At 34.0% G+C, this 13,804-nt stretch overlaps 2 protein-coding genes across 2 annotated transcripts; both read left to right on the top strand.

Moving 5' to 3' along the window:
* Nucleotides 1-6,146: 6,146 nt before the first annotated feature.
* Nucleotides 6,147-8,842, top strand: LOC120211223 (peptidyl-prolyl cis-trans isomerase CYP40-like). Its single transcript, XM_039209820.1, has 9 exons — nucleotides 6,147-6,435; nucleotides 6,917-7,417; nucleotides 7,547-7,634; nucleotides 7,712-7,764; nucleotides 7,865-7,969; nucleotides 8,166-8,241; nucleotides 8,310-8,347; nucleotides 8,437-8,500; nucleotides 8,594-8,842. The coding sequence occupies exons 1-9, from the start codon at nucleotides 6,256-6,258 to the stop codon at nucleotides 8,605-8,607; spliced, it is 1,119 nt and encodes a 372-aa protein (XP_039065751.1). The 5' UTR covers nucleotides 6,147-6,255; the 3' UTR covers nucleotides 8,608-8,842.
* A 1,345-nt stretch (nucleotides 8,843-10,187) lies between these two features.
* LOC120211200 lies at nucleotides 10,188-10,812 on the top strand. The gene is made up of 3 exons (XM_039209798.1): nucleotides 10,188-10,250; nucleotides 10,298-10,400; nucleotides 10,484-10,812. Exons 1-3 carry the CDS (start codon nucleotides 10,188-10,190, stop codon nucleotides 10,741-10,743), a joined length of 426 nt encoding a protein of 141 aa, XP_039065729.1. The 3' UTR covers nucleotides 10,744-10,812.
* Nucleotides 10,813-13,804: the final 2,992 nt, after the last annotated feature.

Below are 13,804 nucleotides of genomic sequence, written 5' to 3'. Positions count from 1 at the left end.
ATATAGGTCAATGATTGGTTCTTTGCTTTATCTAACTGCAAGTAGACCGGACATTATGTTTAGTGTTTGCTTATGTGCTAGATTTCAATTATGCCCTAAGGAATCATATTTACTAGCTATCAAGAGAATGTTTAGATACCTTAAGGACACTCCTAGTTTAGACTTTGGTATCCTAGAGACTCTAGCTTTAGCTTGCATGCTTTTTCTGATGCGGATTATGGAAGATGCAAATTAGATAGGAAAAACACCTCCGGTACTTGCCAATTCCTTGGAAATATGATGATTTCTTGGTTTTCAAAGAAACAAAATTGTGTTGCATTATCTACCACTGAAGCTGAATACATTCAGCTGGTAGTTGTTGTGCACAAGTTTTATGGATGAAACAACAACTTTTTGATTATGGAATTGAAGTAGGTACCATTCCTATCAAGTGTGACAATACTAGTGCTATTTGTCTCACTAAAAATCCCATCCAACACTCTAGAACTAAGCACATTGAAATAAGACATCACTTTATTAGAGACCATGCCACTAAGGAAGATGTAGTTCTAGAATTTGTTAATACTTTGCATCAATTAGCAGATATCTTTACAAAACCTTTAGATAAGGAAAGATTTTGGACACTTAGGAGAGAATTAGGTTTAACTGACCTATCTTCACTTAATGTTTAAAAATAATTTTTAGCACTTTTAAGAATAAATGAAAAATGCTTATAATAATAATTTTTGATTGCATTCTATGCTATTAGTTAGGGGGAGTTTATGTTATTTGGTGAAAATTAATTTTATGTTCAAATATTGTTTAAAGATTAATTTGATTGATTGAACATGATTAATTTTCAATATATGAGTTGCCAATACCACTATATCTAATTAATTTAGCATTTTGAGTGTTTAAAACGGATTTATGACAATTTTGTGCTTAATGCATCGATACACTTAACAGTGCACCGATGCATCCCTTTGAATGTGCATCGATACATCATCTGATGCATCGATGCACGCCCTTGAATATGCATCGATGCACAAGAGCCATGCATCGATGCATCCGTCGGGTTTTGGGTTAAAATGCCTCATTTTCTTTATTTTTCATACCCTAAAACTAAAAACTCTCCCACCGTTCGCCCCTCTCTCTCTCTAAATCCTCCTCTTACTTAAAATCATCGGAAAATCATCGGTTTATTCGTGCTTTTCATCTTCAAAACCTGCTTATATCATTAAATCGTGCAAAACAACTCCTCATCCCTCTCAATCCGAATTTTCAAGGTAATATTTCAAAAACCTCTATTTTATTGATTTTTTATTTTAGAACTAGTTTTGATTAGTTCTAGGATGAACATTATATCGGGCATTGATTGTTTGGTGGTTCTAAACTAGATATTACTACCAATTTCGTCAAAAATAAACAATTTTTCAAGATTTTTCTTTGAATTTCGAAAAAAAAAAATTGATTTAAAAAATTAGTAATATTTTTGATTTAATTGTGTTGTTTTCATGAAAATTATATTATGATTATCAAATATTATTAAATAGTTTTCAAAACATGACCATTAGGATATGGTTTAGAGAACCTTGAATTATTGAAGACTCATTTGAGTTTTGGGATTGATTGTGCATACATGTGTTTCAAATTGTAGGTGATATTCATTATTCCAATTTCCTTTAAACAATATCAAATCCTAAACGCCCTAGAACTTCATCGAGTCGTTCTCGTTCAAACCAACCTCCTAATCCGTTCCCTCCTCCTCCTCCCGATCCTTCAATGGATGAATAGACTTATCTTGCTTTGATTGTTTTTGGGTTGAACTTGAATTTAAATTGTAAAACATTTTGGATTGTCTTTCTTTGATTGTTGGATGACTGTTTGATGGATATTTGAAATTTTATTTCATATATATTGGTTTGTTACAATATATGCATCATTTACTTTTTAGTTGAAATATAACCAATTTACCATTTCACATTTTATTATGAATATTGATTATGAAACTAATGGCTAATCTCACTTTTGATTGTGATCTTAGCAGCTTAAGCTATATATATATAGATATTTAATCAATTGGCTATGTTTTTCAAAACCTTGTTTAAAGTCGATTTTAAGTATTTTTGATTTAACAAAAAGGGGGAGAAGTGTTAAGTGTTAAAAGTTTTAAAAGGGAGAAGTGTTATAGTAAGGGGGGGTAATTTGGAGTAATTTTCAAAATTGATTTCAAAACTTATTTTCAAAATTGATTTCAAAACTTATTTTCAAAGAAAATCTTAAAATTACTCAAGAGTTTTGTTATATCAAAAAGGGGGAGATTGTTGAAAACATTTTTGATGTTTCGATATAACAAATTAAGTTAAATGAATTTTAAGATTTTACAAATGATTTTCTAAAAGTATATTCGATTTAATTAATCGAATATCAAATTATTACTCCAAGTCTTTTAAGATCAATGTCAAACCTTACTAAATGTGTAAAATTGTGTTTTATACTTAATATATTTTTGAAACAATTTTCACAAAGTATTTTGAACCAAAATCAAGCCTAAAATCAATTTTTCAGAGTGATGCACCGATGCACCAATCCATGCATCGATGCACCACGAATTAAATTGAACATCGAATGCATTTCATGCATCGATGCACATACCATGCACCGATGCACTAAGGATGTTATGAAAACATCGAATGTATTTGATGCATCGATGCACCAGTCATGCATGATGCACCAGTCATGCATCGATGCACTCTGTCTATTTTGAAACATCGAATGCACTTGATGCATCGATGCACTCTTAGTGCACCGATGCACTAAGGGTCCAACGGTCAAAATATTTGAATTTTACACTGATGCACCATGGGTATGCATCGATGCACTGACGCTCCCAACTGCTTTAATTAATTGTTTTCACACTTAAACGACTTTATTGACTTCACTAATCATCCCCAACGTTCAGAAGTGATTCAAGGTGTATTTAAACAAGCTTAGAAGCAATTGATCAAGAACAAGAAACATCAAGCAACTAGAATCAAGAGAGAATCAAAGAGAAAGCATCAAACATCAAGTTTGAGCATTTCAAGCCTATTTTTCATTCAATATTCATTTTGCTTTCAATAACACTTATTGTGCTCAATTGTATTTATTCTTGAGTGTTCTTTCTTTGTTCTAGAATTGTGCAAACATATTTACCTTGTGAGGTTTTTCTTGTAAGTTTGCAAATTTGTAATCTTCTCTTTGAGAAAAGAGTGTTCTCAAGAATTGGGGTATATTCTTGAGGGAGTTGTAAGGTTATCTCTTTGGCCTCAAAAGAAAGAACAAATTAGTAAATTTGTTGGAAAATCCTTAGTGTGGATAGCTAAGGTAGTGGACGTAGACTTTGGTTGATAAAGTCGAACCACTGTAAATCGTTGTGCAATTACTTTCAATTTTCTGCAAAAGCTTCCACCAAAATTTTTATTGCCAATTCACCCCTCTTGGCCGATTTCATCGATCGATTAACTCAACAGTTAGTATTTATCTAAAGTTTAGGGGCTAAAATAAAAATTAAACCCTTTTACTAACGTGCTACGTGAGTAAACTAACGAGATTTAACATCACAATGACTAAAACTTAATAAAATGATAACATAAGTGACCAAAACTTACATTTTTTGAATTTGGTAAGCAAAATTATACAAATACAAAAGGTAAGTGATTATACTTGCAGTTTACCCTATTATTAATAATAGTTTATAACTCATTAAAAAATTGGTTGATTTTTCATTTTTGTTGCCCTTCCAATTCTAAGGTTTTGCCCTAATTAATCTGGACTAACCCACGTATGAGTGAGTCTCCTAGTGAGGATTTTTTTGCATACACAAAGATTCGAATCTAAAACCTTACTTAAATTATATCAAACTGTTTATTACTTGGACCGACCCCGTTGATCATCATCTCCGTCTTTAAAGCTTTAAAAATAGTTTTGTTTTGTTTTGTTAATCAGGTGATTGGAAGATAGTTGGATTTAGAGAATGTTTATACTTTTTGAGACTCTATTAATGAGTTTATTTTATACTTGGAGTTATAAATTCATAGTTTTACCTTTTATTTATCTTTGGATTGTTATATAATCACATTGCATGCTTGTTTGATTAATGTATCAACACTATAAGTAGAGTCTCAATACTAAAATAGAAAATACAATTTTCGTTGTCAATTCGATATTGATGTTGTCCAAAAGTATCGATGCCACCATAAGAGTATCTGTTATAAGAGTTTTGTACGAAGGACGTGATATATATTTAGAACAACTTGTCTTTTTATTTTCAATACAACCTTGCTCTCATATTTAAATAGAAGAAGAAAATCCTCTAGGGAAGGACTTTCGTGAAGCATGATGTATGATTTTCATTGTATAATCTAAAGCTTGGATAATAAATAGATGGATTATAAATCTGAACATTTCACTATCATTCCCATTATCCTCAAAGCCAATAAAAGTGGAAAGATTATTGTTTTCCCACTCCCTCCTAAAAAGACAGAAATAGCTATGCTCAAGTCAACCTTACGTGGACTCAATTTTCACATCATCCTTCATAAGTGGGCACCAACTATCCAACATTGGTTTAACCATTTTTTTTTCCTTTGGAAGGCCTCACATTACATCTCGGGATGGCCATGGATTGGGTTTCGGCCGATCTGATTTAAATTTTTACATATTTTACTCGATCCGAAAATATATATCCTTTACTGACCTAAACCCGACTTGACTTTTTGAGAAAAATTGAATTCGATCATACCCTACTGAAATAATAAAAATATTATTTTTATTAAATAAAAACAATGATTTAATTAAAAAAATAATATATAGGGGGCATTATTGTAATTATTCCTAAATATATAAGTTAAAATTATATTTTTCAGTCGGGCCAGATCGAGTATTTTTTACCCTAAATTTGAATTGATCCGACCCGAACATTACATTTAAAAAAACCCGACCAGAATCTGAATTTCTTTTTAAAAACCCAATCCAGTCGGGTCGGGTTGAAACCCGTCGGTTTGAGTCCCCTGCCCATCCCTAATTACATCCAGTCGGGTCGGGTCGAAACCATTGAATTGCATAATGGTACTGAATTATTTTTGGCAATTTAATCGAAAGATTAAATCCCTGAGAAAGTCGTGGGTGCTACTCTTGTTTTCTCCACTGTGATTAATTCCATTATACTTATAAAATACAATCGGTTGATATAGCATTAGGAAAATATTATAATCAATTATAACCGAAAATTTTATCAAATGTGTAATTCATTAGAGTAAATTAAATAACATTTTGAGTTTAAACCGAAAAAGTACATTATTCACGACAATTATCCTATTTACAATCTAAAAAGTTATTGTAAAGAAATTCATATAACATTATCGGTTGTAATTAAAATTATTACCAATCGTGTAATTATTTAAAATATATATAAAATATTTGAAGTTAAGATAATATAACATTTTTAATTATAACTAAAATTAATATTAATTGTCTAATTTTTAACATACATGACATTTTGAATTAAATTCACCACAAATTATAATCATGTTTCTGTGCGCACCACACAAACACCAATAAACTATCTTATAATTATTAAATTAATTTCATATGGTAAACTATTACAGCTACCCTATAGGAAACATTAGCATGATTTAGGGTTGATGAATTGATAATCCACGAAGAAAACAAAACAAAATCCTGGGATTTTGTTTTGGGCGTGCAAAGTACAATTACAAATGCAAGATCTCAATCATGCTGACATCTCTCCGTATGCTGCCTGTACTATGTGCCCGAAGATGGGTAAAACAAACAAATTATTTATTATTTATAGAGAGGGGTAATGTAATCGATGCCTGAAAAAAAAACTACATAAACAAGGTTAATCAATGGAAGCCAAAGTACAGAGTCTTGTATTGTACAATTATTTCTACAGAAAAAAGAAAAAAAGAAAAACAGTGAGAGAAGGGGGAGCAGACCAGTTGCTTACCTAAACTCCCAAGTCAGAAAGATCCCATTTTTTTTTAATTTGGGATAATAAATAAATCAAATAAAAAATAGTGGGATTAGGGTTTTACAGGGACAAAATGGAAGTCTCTAGAGATAGAGATCGGGTAGATTTTTCTATGTTCATATATATATATATATATGTGTGTGTGTGTGTGTGTGTATTAACAAAAGTTACCTGTATAGCAACAAAGTGAAAAAGAGGAAAGAGGAAAGGGGAAGAAAAGAGATTGAAAAGAGGGATATAGTATGAGTATGATGAGGAGGCAACGGTGTTATTTGGATATAAGCATTGGAGAAGAGCTTGAAGGAAGGATAATAGTGGAATTGTTCAATGATGTAGTGCCCAAAACTGCTGAGAATTTCAGGGCTCTTTGCACTGGTGAGAAGGGCATTGGTCCCAACACCGGTGTCCCTCTTCACTACAAGGTCCTTTCTTTCTCTTCCACTTTTCCTGTCTGGTATTTTCCTTATTGTATTTGGTTGATTTCTGGGTTTTTGTTGGTCTTGCTTATGGCTTTGTGAAATGGTTTTTGTGTTCTTGGAGTGGTTCAAAGTTGTGGGGTTTTCCTTTTCTCTTTGAAATAGTTGTTTTTGGTAGGAACTAGGAACATTCTGAACAAGAGTCTTATATTTGGATTTTTTTAATCCATTTTTGTTGTTTATTTGGCAATCTCCTAGATTCTTTTGTTGCCTGTGAATGTTTCTTCTCTCTAAGCTCTAAAGTTTCAATCTTTGATCGTCCCTAAAACCAAAGGAAGTAGAAGAATTCATTTAACATTCATTGACATAATTTTTTTTGGCAGCCAGCATGTCACTAAGGATTCAATTGTTCTTCTCTTTTTGCTTTAGTAATGGCTTTGGATGGGAATTTCATTTCTGTTGAATTTTGAATTTCTTTTTATCTCAGGGAGTTTGTTTTCATCGGGTTATCAAAGGATTTATGGTACAAGGTGGAGATATATCTGCCGGAGATGGTACTGGAGGAGAGTCGATTTATGGATTGAAATTCGGAGACGAGAATTTCGAAATGAAACATGAAAGGAAAGGAATATTATCTATGGCAAATGCTGGTCCTAACTCAAACGGTTCACAATTCTTCATCACTACAACCCGCACTTCTCACTTAGATGGGAAACATGTTGTATTTGGCAAGGTTGTTAAAGGAATAGGCGTTGTTCGTTCGATTGAACATGTAACAACCGGAGAATCGGATTGTCCCACCGTCGATGTTATGATATCTGATTGTGGAGAAATTCCAGAGGGGGCAGATGATGGGATATCCAATTTTTTCAACGATGGTGATGTTTACGCCGATTGGCCAGCTGACCTCGATGAGAGCCCTGATGAGCTCTCCTGGTGGATGACAGCTGTAGATTCAATTAAGACTTTTGGAAATGAACATTACAAGGTAATGGGATTGTGCATGCTTATTAGTAGTGACCCGCTAATTACGGCATGTGGTTGCTCATTCTTTCTATCCCATGTTTCTGATTTAATCCTTTGAGGTGTCATTTGTGCTAATGGATTTTCTTAATAGAAACAAGACTACAAGATGGCACACAAAAAGTACCGGAAGGCTCTACGCTACTTAGATATCTGCTGGGAGAAAGAAGGGATCGACGAAGGTGATTTTCTTTTGTTGGCTGTACACTACATCGTCTTTCACTTATAATTCTTAATGTACTATGCTGTTGCCTTACAGAGAAGAGTTCGAGATTGAGAAAGACGAAATCTCAGATATTCACAAATAGCTCTGTAAGCTTCATTCTTCGCTCCTTGGCTAATATTGGGGACTGTAGGTTTGAATAATTTTGCAACCTATGCCGCACTAATTTACTGAGTTATGTGGCTTTAGGCATGTAAACTGAAACTAGGAGATCTGAAAGGTGCACTGTTAGACACAGAGTTTGCTATGCGTGACGGAGAAAACAATGTGAAAGCATTGTTTCGTCAAGGCCAGGTTAGTATCTATCCTTGGTGATTATTTTGATCTCTTGGATGCTGGTGGCTTTGGCTTGTACTTGGTCCGAGTTAGTCATCTGCAGGCATACCATACCGTTGACCTTCCTTAGAAGCTGCCTTTTGGTTTTATTCTTTTGCACTTTCCGTCAATTCAAGCACATTATGATCTTAATGATTTCGATACTCATCTGCAGGCAAACATGGCACTTAATGATGTCGATGCTGCCGTTGAAAGCTTCAAGAAAGCTTTGCAATTGGAGCCAAATGATGGTTAGTGCTGAACTTAAACTTTGGCATGGCTACAATGAACTTAGCAACTTTTGCATATTGTGTTTCAGGTGGTATAAAGAAAGAGCTTGCTGCTGCCACGAAAAAGGTTAGCAGATAGAATTTCAAATTGAAATGCCCGTACCAGGTTGCGTGTTTACTAACAAACCTGTTTATTCAATAAAACTTGCCGAGCAGATCAATGATCGGCACAACGAGGAGAGAAGGAGATACCAGAAGATGTTCCAACCACACTCAACTGGTATGTTGTGATGTTGTTGGTTTCTCGGTGTGCTTTTATTATTTTCGACTGCTCGAGATGGATACCTGATGTTGTCTGGAATGTGCAATGCAGATGCTGATAATTAGGATGGTTAAGAGCATCGATTGTCTTTCCACTGTTGCGATCTTTTTACCGTTCGATAAAATACTAGGTATGCAATCTTCAGCTGACGGAAATCGGAAAGAATAATGAAGCCGTAGATTTATCGTAGGTGTGTTGTTTGATTTAACTCATCTCCCTCGGGTTTCAATGGAAGCATAGGAAGAATTGCAGCAAAACTCAAAACTTTACTAAAAATCCGAGGCTTGAACCAATTCTTCTAATAAGAGTTTTCGTTAGGACTACGAAATTTGAACTCCTGTTGTCTTTCATGCAAAATTGGTATAAAATGTACAATTTTGTATTGTTTCTTTTACAAGTCTGCTAGCACTTGTTGGCCATGAATTTTACTTTTAACGTTGGCTGTGCTAATTGGCTACTAGTGATATTCTAACGAATTATTCAAGTTCAACAAATCGAATCTGAGGTTCAACGAATTATTAAATATTAGTTAATTTATAATATAAATTAAAATTTCGTTAGATAGTACCTAAAATGAATTTATAATTTTTTTTGATATGTGCACCGAAATGTCAAGGGGACTTGATTTTCTACGATCATTTAATTTAGCAATTTTTGGTAAATAAGTTTGGCGTTTAATTCAACACCCAGATGCTCATTGGCACGGGTATGAAAAGCAAATTACTATCCAAATAGTGATATACTTGGTGCTCATCTTGGACGAGATAGCTACGTCCATATGACTGAGGATAAATGGGGTGGGTCGAAATTAATCTCCCTTATCGGAGATTACTCATCTATTCCCACGCAATAGTTACATGCCCTGAATGCAACACTTTCTTTGGCGAGTGAGTATCTGTGGACGCATGTAATTTTGAATCAAACTCAACACTTGTAGTCAATAAGATGTCTCGAACAAAGGAGGACTTGTCCACGTTGGGTTATCATATTCAGGAAGCTCGTAGGATTTTGGATGGTAATTTAAACTACAAAATGTGTTTTGTTCCTAGAGTTTGTAATAATGTGGCACATACTTTGGTTAAGTGGACTCTCCATTCTGGAAATATCTTGTATTTTGACTCGGTTTGTCCTGATATTATTACGTCTTCCGTATCCAATGATTCTTCTTATGACAATTCAAGGTCTTATGACACTCTTTTCCCTTATAAGTCAAAGTTTTTAATGAGACCCGTTTTCTTTAAAAAAAATTACACAAGAAAGTCATTTCCCCTCACATCTCACCTTTCTTTTCAAATAAAAGTAAACCATTTTTTTTCTTATTTCACATAATTAGTAGGAAAAATTAACGTGATTTAAGATGATGAACTTTATTATCGATAGAATATTACCAAACAAGATAGTTTTTTTCTCTAAAGTAACAATAAAGAAATGTGAATGACTTGAGAAAATGTCAACTTCTATTAATTTCATAAATTCATTGCCTACCAACGTTGAAAAAGGTTGATTTGGCAGGTTCACACCATTAATTACAACATCTCTCTTTATCTTTGCCTATAAAATCCCTGTCTGGTCATGCTCCAATGGCATCAAACAATACATCCAACTATTACTACTTTTGTCCTCAAAATTTGGCCTGTTTCTAAAAATGGGTTTCAAATTTGGCCGTGGAGGCCTTATTTTGGTCATGGTTGCTGCTTCAGTGGTGGGAGTAAGCTTGGGAAACAAGGACTTGGGGAGGCAAAGTCATACCAGTAGCCTAAAAGAATCATCGTTGGTGGATCCCAAAACTGGCGTTTTGGCGTCAACTACACCGATTGGTCACTCAAAAATGCTCCCTTCTACCTCAACGACACTCTAGGTAACAAAAACAAACCTAACCATTCTTAATTCTCCATTGTTTTTGCCGCGTTGGATCACTCATGTAGTCAATACTTTTGGCAGTGTTCAAATATGATGCACCCAGCAAAATCACGTTTCCTCACAATGTCTACTTGCTACCCAACTTAAAAAGCTTCCTCAATTGCGATTTAAGGAGAGGCAAGGTAATTGCCAACCCAACTCAAGGAAGCGGGAACGGGTTTGAGTTTGTGTTGAAGAAGAGGAAGCCTTACTACCTTGCTTGCGGCGAACGTAACGGCTTCCATTGCAAGGTTGGACTCATGAAATTCGCCGTTGTGCCGATGCGACGTCGGCACCACTGATGAATCACTTTAGGCCTCGGAATTTCCAGGGAAGATGCAGTGCATGTGTTTTTGTGCTGAATGTTGAGCCTCTTTGTTACTCACTTGGGGTGTTTTAAATGTTGAATAAACTAAGGTTTTGGATTTTGTGTTAATCCTGTCTTTTTCTCTGAGTTCTTTCTTTATATAGTAACTGTAATTTCCTTATCCAAAAAATACAAAGATTATGTTTTAAAAGGTAAATATCAAAATTTCAAATCCAAATAAAATAATAAAATATTTAATTATTTGATTAATTAATAGATTTTAACTACGTGTTTTTGGTTTCAAAATATTTTGAAGAATATAATATTCTCGGTTCAATTAAAATTTTTTAAAAAATAAAACATTTTAAGTTATATTCAACCGAAAATATTATACACTTTAAAACATTTTTGATAGCGCTTATATATATTTTTTACCGTTCCCTAAACTTTTCCAAAATCTTCCCAGAATAATATTTAATTGTTTATTGTATTTTCTTTATTTGTCCGCTCGCCGACTTAAAATTATGATAGAAAGTACTCAAACAAAGAGGCAAAGAATGTTAAGATTCACCAACCTTCTTTAATTCCCCACCTAAAAAGCCAAAAGCCATTTAATAAAAATCAACTGGTTGACCCATTGTTATATGTAAATTTGTCACGGTTACATCACGTAAACGTTTGTACCTTTGACTCCCTTGAGTGTAGCAAACCGATCTCTTAACTCATAACATAATCCTAAGTTACAAAATTCAACCGTAAGAGGAAATACGACTCTTTGTATTCTCGTTTGATTATGATTTTAATTATTTAAAAGTATTTAAAATAAAAATAGAAGCTAATTAGTTTAATCATTAATAAATTTTAAAAAATCGCTAATACAGCTGCAATATATATATATAAACAATGACTTCTCTAAACGTCATTCATTCTAATACTACTTTCGTCTAAATACGTTTAACTACAACATATATTTCATCTTATTTTGTTATCATTGGAACATAAAATAAACCAAAGCTAGCCGTTTCTCAACCAACAATTACATATTAATTGTCATCAAAAGTGAAATACAACACTGTGTATTGCGTATTGCATAATGGATGTCCACTTTCCTTTGTGATGATCTCCAAGTGCTTAGTAATGCCAACTGCAACCATAGTAAGCCTCCACCTCTTGAGCACAAACTTGACGCCACCGCCACCGCCTTGGGTTGCGTTTGCGATCATCTTTGCTCTCTTAAATTTGCAATTCAAGTAGCTCTCTCGGTCGGGGAATAAGTAAACGTTGCGAGTGAAAGTGGTGTTGCTTGGTGGATCGCATTTGAACACTGCAAAACCAATTCAAACACCATTTCTTGATTTCAACAAATGTAAATAACTAAGCTTTTGATTTTAGCATTGTGAAGTGGCCTAGAATATCGTTGAAGTAGAAGGGCGCATTTTGGAATGCCCTGTTCGAGTAATTGAAGCCAAAGTGCCAGTTCTCTGATCCACCGACATAGATCTTTTGGGGTCCTTCAGTTTCATTCATGGTATGCTTATCTTTTGGGGTCCTAGAGTAAATTATTTCAGGGCTAGATCCCTTAGTTGTGAAGGACTGGGGCTCTGGGTTTAACCGGGACTGGGTCCTTATCATCCCCCAAACCAAACACAAGGACCCAACACAATCAACGTTGGTGGGTCAGACAATTGGCACTTGGACTTCAACTATACCGAAAACGAGTCATTCTATACTTCAATGATACTCTAGGTGAGTTCATTATGGGGCTACTAAACCTATGGAGTTCATTACAATTGGTATAGTAATTAACGTATGATTTTATGTTATGAAACAAATTTATAAATTTTTAAGAGGGAGAATAATTCTAAAATTTTAGAAGGGAAAACATATTATCAATAAAAAATGCAAAAAAAAAAAAATCTAAAATATATGAATATGATGATTTGAAAATTTTAGAATGACAACTACCCTACTCATTCCCTTCTACCCATCCCTGGTTGGTAGTGAGGTGGGAAGTCATTGAATTGATGCATAAATTAGCAGTGGCAAACCAAATAAATAGGAGACTATATATCACGCGTCACACGTATGCTCCATCATACATGTCCTCTAAAGAGAGAGCTGACATATGTATATGAATGATTATCATCGTCTACCTATGGAATTATGATTAAGCAGACTTAATCAGTCATCAATATTGACGGTGTTTGTTATTTTCAAAAGGATTAAAAACAAATATAATGTTTTTATTCAATTCGAATCAACCTATATGTGTATACAACTTTGTGAAGAAAAAAATTACAAAAAGAAATACTGAGGAAGTAAGTGGTGCATGAAGATAACTTTGAACAAAGGCACTAAGGAACAGATTCACTCATGGTTTCCCTTTAAATGGTCAGAATAGACAATGGGGTCCCTTTAAGTAAGTGGGAATCCCACTTGCTTTTTAATTAAAAGTGATGGTAGTGGGAAATTTGATAAAAGTTTATTCTTCTTTGCTATTGGGTTCGTATATAATAAACAAAAAAAAACCTTTAATAAAAAGGATGGTAATAGGAAATTAACTGTTGTTGATTATAAGTCCTTGTTGGATAAGGTGGAGGTTAAGTTTGATAATTGGACTGTTAGGAATTCGTCTTATGCTGAGAAGATTCAGTCATTTTATAGAAGGAGATGGGTTAATGCATATGTGCTGAGGAGCGGAGTTGATTTCTAACATGTACAAATTCGTTCCGATCATCTTCTATTTCAACTGCTTTAATTATAGATCCCAATGCGACTTCAAGGAAGATCTGGGAAGCTGATAGGCCGAGAAGAGAGAAGGTGATTAGTATAGCACGCTTTTCACATTTCTAGACATTCAATGATTGCATGATTAACCATTTTTAAATAGACTGCTGATCAGGGATAGGTAACTAATGCAGGTGGATGATGTATGGGAGGGAGTTTGAATCAAGGAATCTTATCTTCTTTGCCATGGATCGGCATGTTGAACTCCTTTAGGCCATTCGAGTTTTGAAGGGTAAACTCTTGCTTATTATTATTCTAAAATTGACTTA

This window comes from Hibiscus syriacus, unplaced genomic scaffold (assembly GCF_006381635.1).
Source record: "Hibiscus syriacus cultivar Baekdansim isolate YM2019G1 unplaced genomic scaffold, ASM638163v2 tig00109971_pilon, whole genome shotgun sequence".
NCBI classification, from domain to species: Eukaryota; Viridiplantae; Streptophyta; class Magnoliopsida; order Malvales; family Malvaceae; genus Hibiscus; species Hibiscus syriacus.
Note: the sequence above shows the minus strand (reverse complement) of the source record. Positions and strands in the feature narration are given on the sequence as shown.

Coding starts and splice junctions, on each gene's coding strand:
- LOC120211223 (XM_039209820.1), top strand. CDS start 6,256: ATGAGTATGATGAGGAGGCAACGGTGTTATTTGGATATAAGCATTGGA. Junction 7,418..7,546: donor TTGGAAATGAACATTACAAG/GTAATGGGATTG, acceptor TTTTCTTAATAG/AAACAAGACTACAAGATGGC. Junction 7,635..7,711: donor GAAAGAAGGGATCGACGAAG/GTGATTTTCTTT, acceptor GTTGCCTTACAG/AGAAGAGTTCGAGATTGAGA.
- LOC120211200 (XM_039209798.1), top strand. CDS start 10,188: ATGGGTTTCAAATTTGGCCGTGGAGGCCTTATTTTGGTCATGGTTGCT. Junction 10,251..10,297: donor TTGCTGCTTCAGTGGTGGGA/GTAAGCTTGGGA, acceptor TCATACCAGTAG/CCTAAAAGAATCATCGTTGG. Junction 10,401..10,483: donor CTACCTCAACGACACTCTAG/GTAACAAAAACA, acceptor TACTTTTGGCAG/TGTTCAAATATGATGCACCC.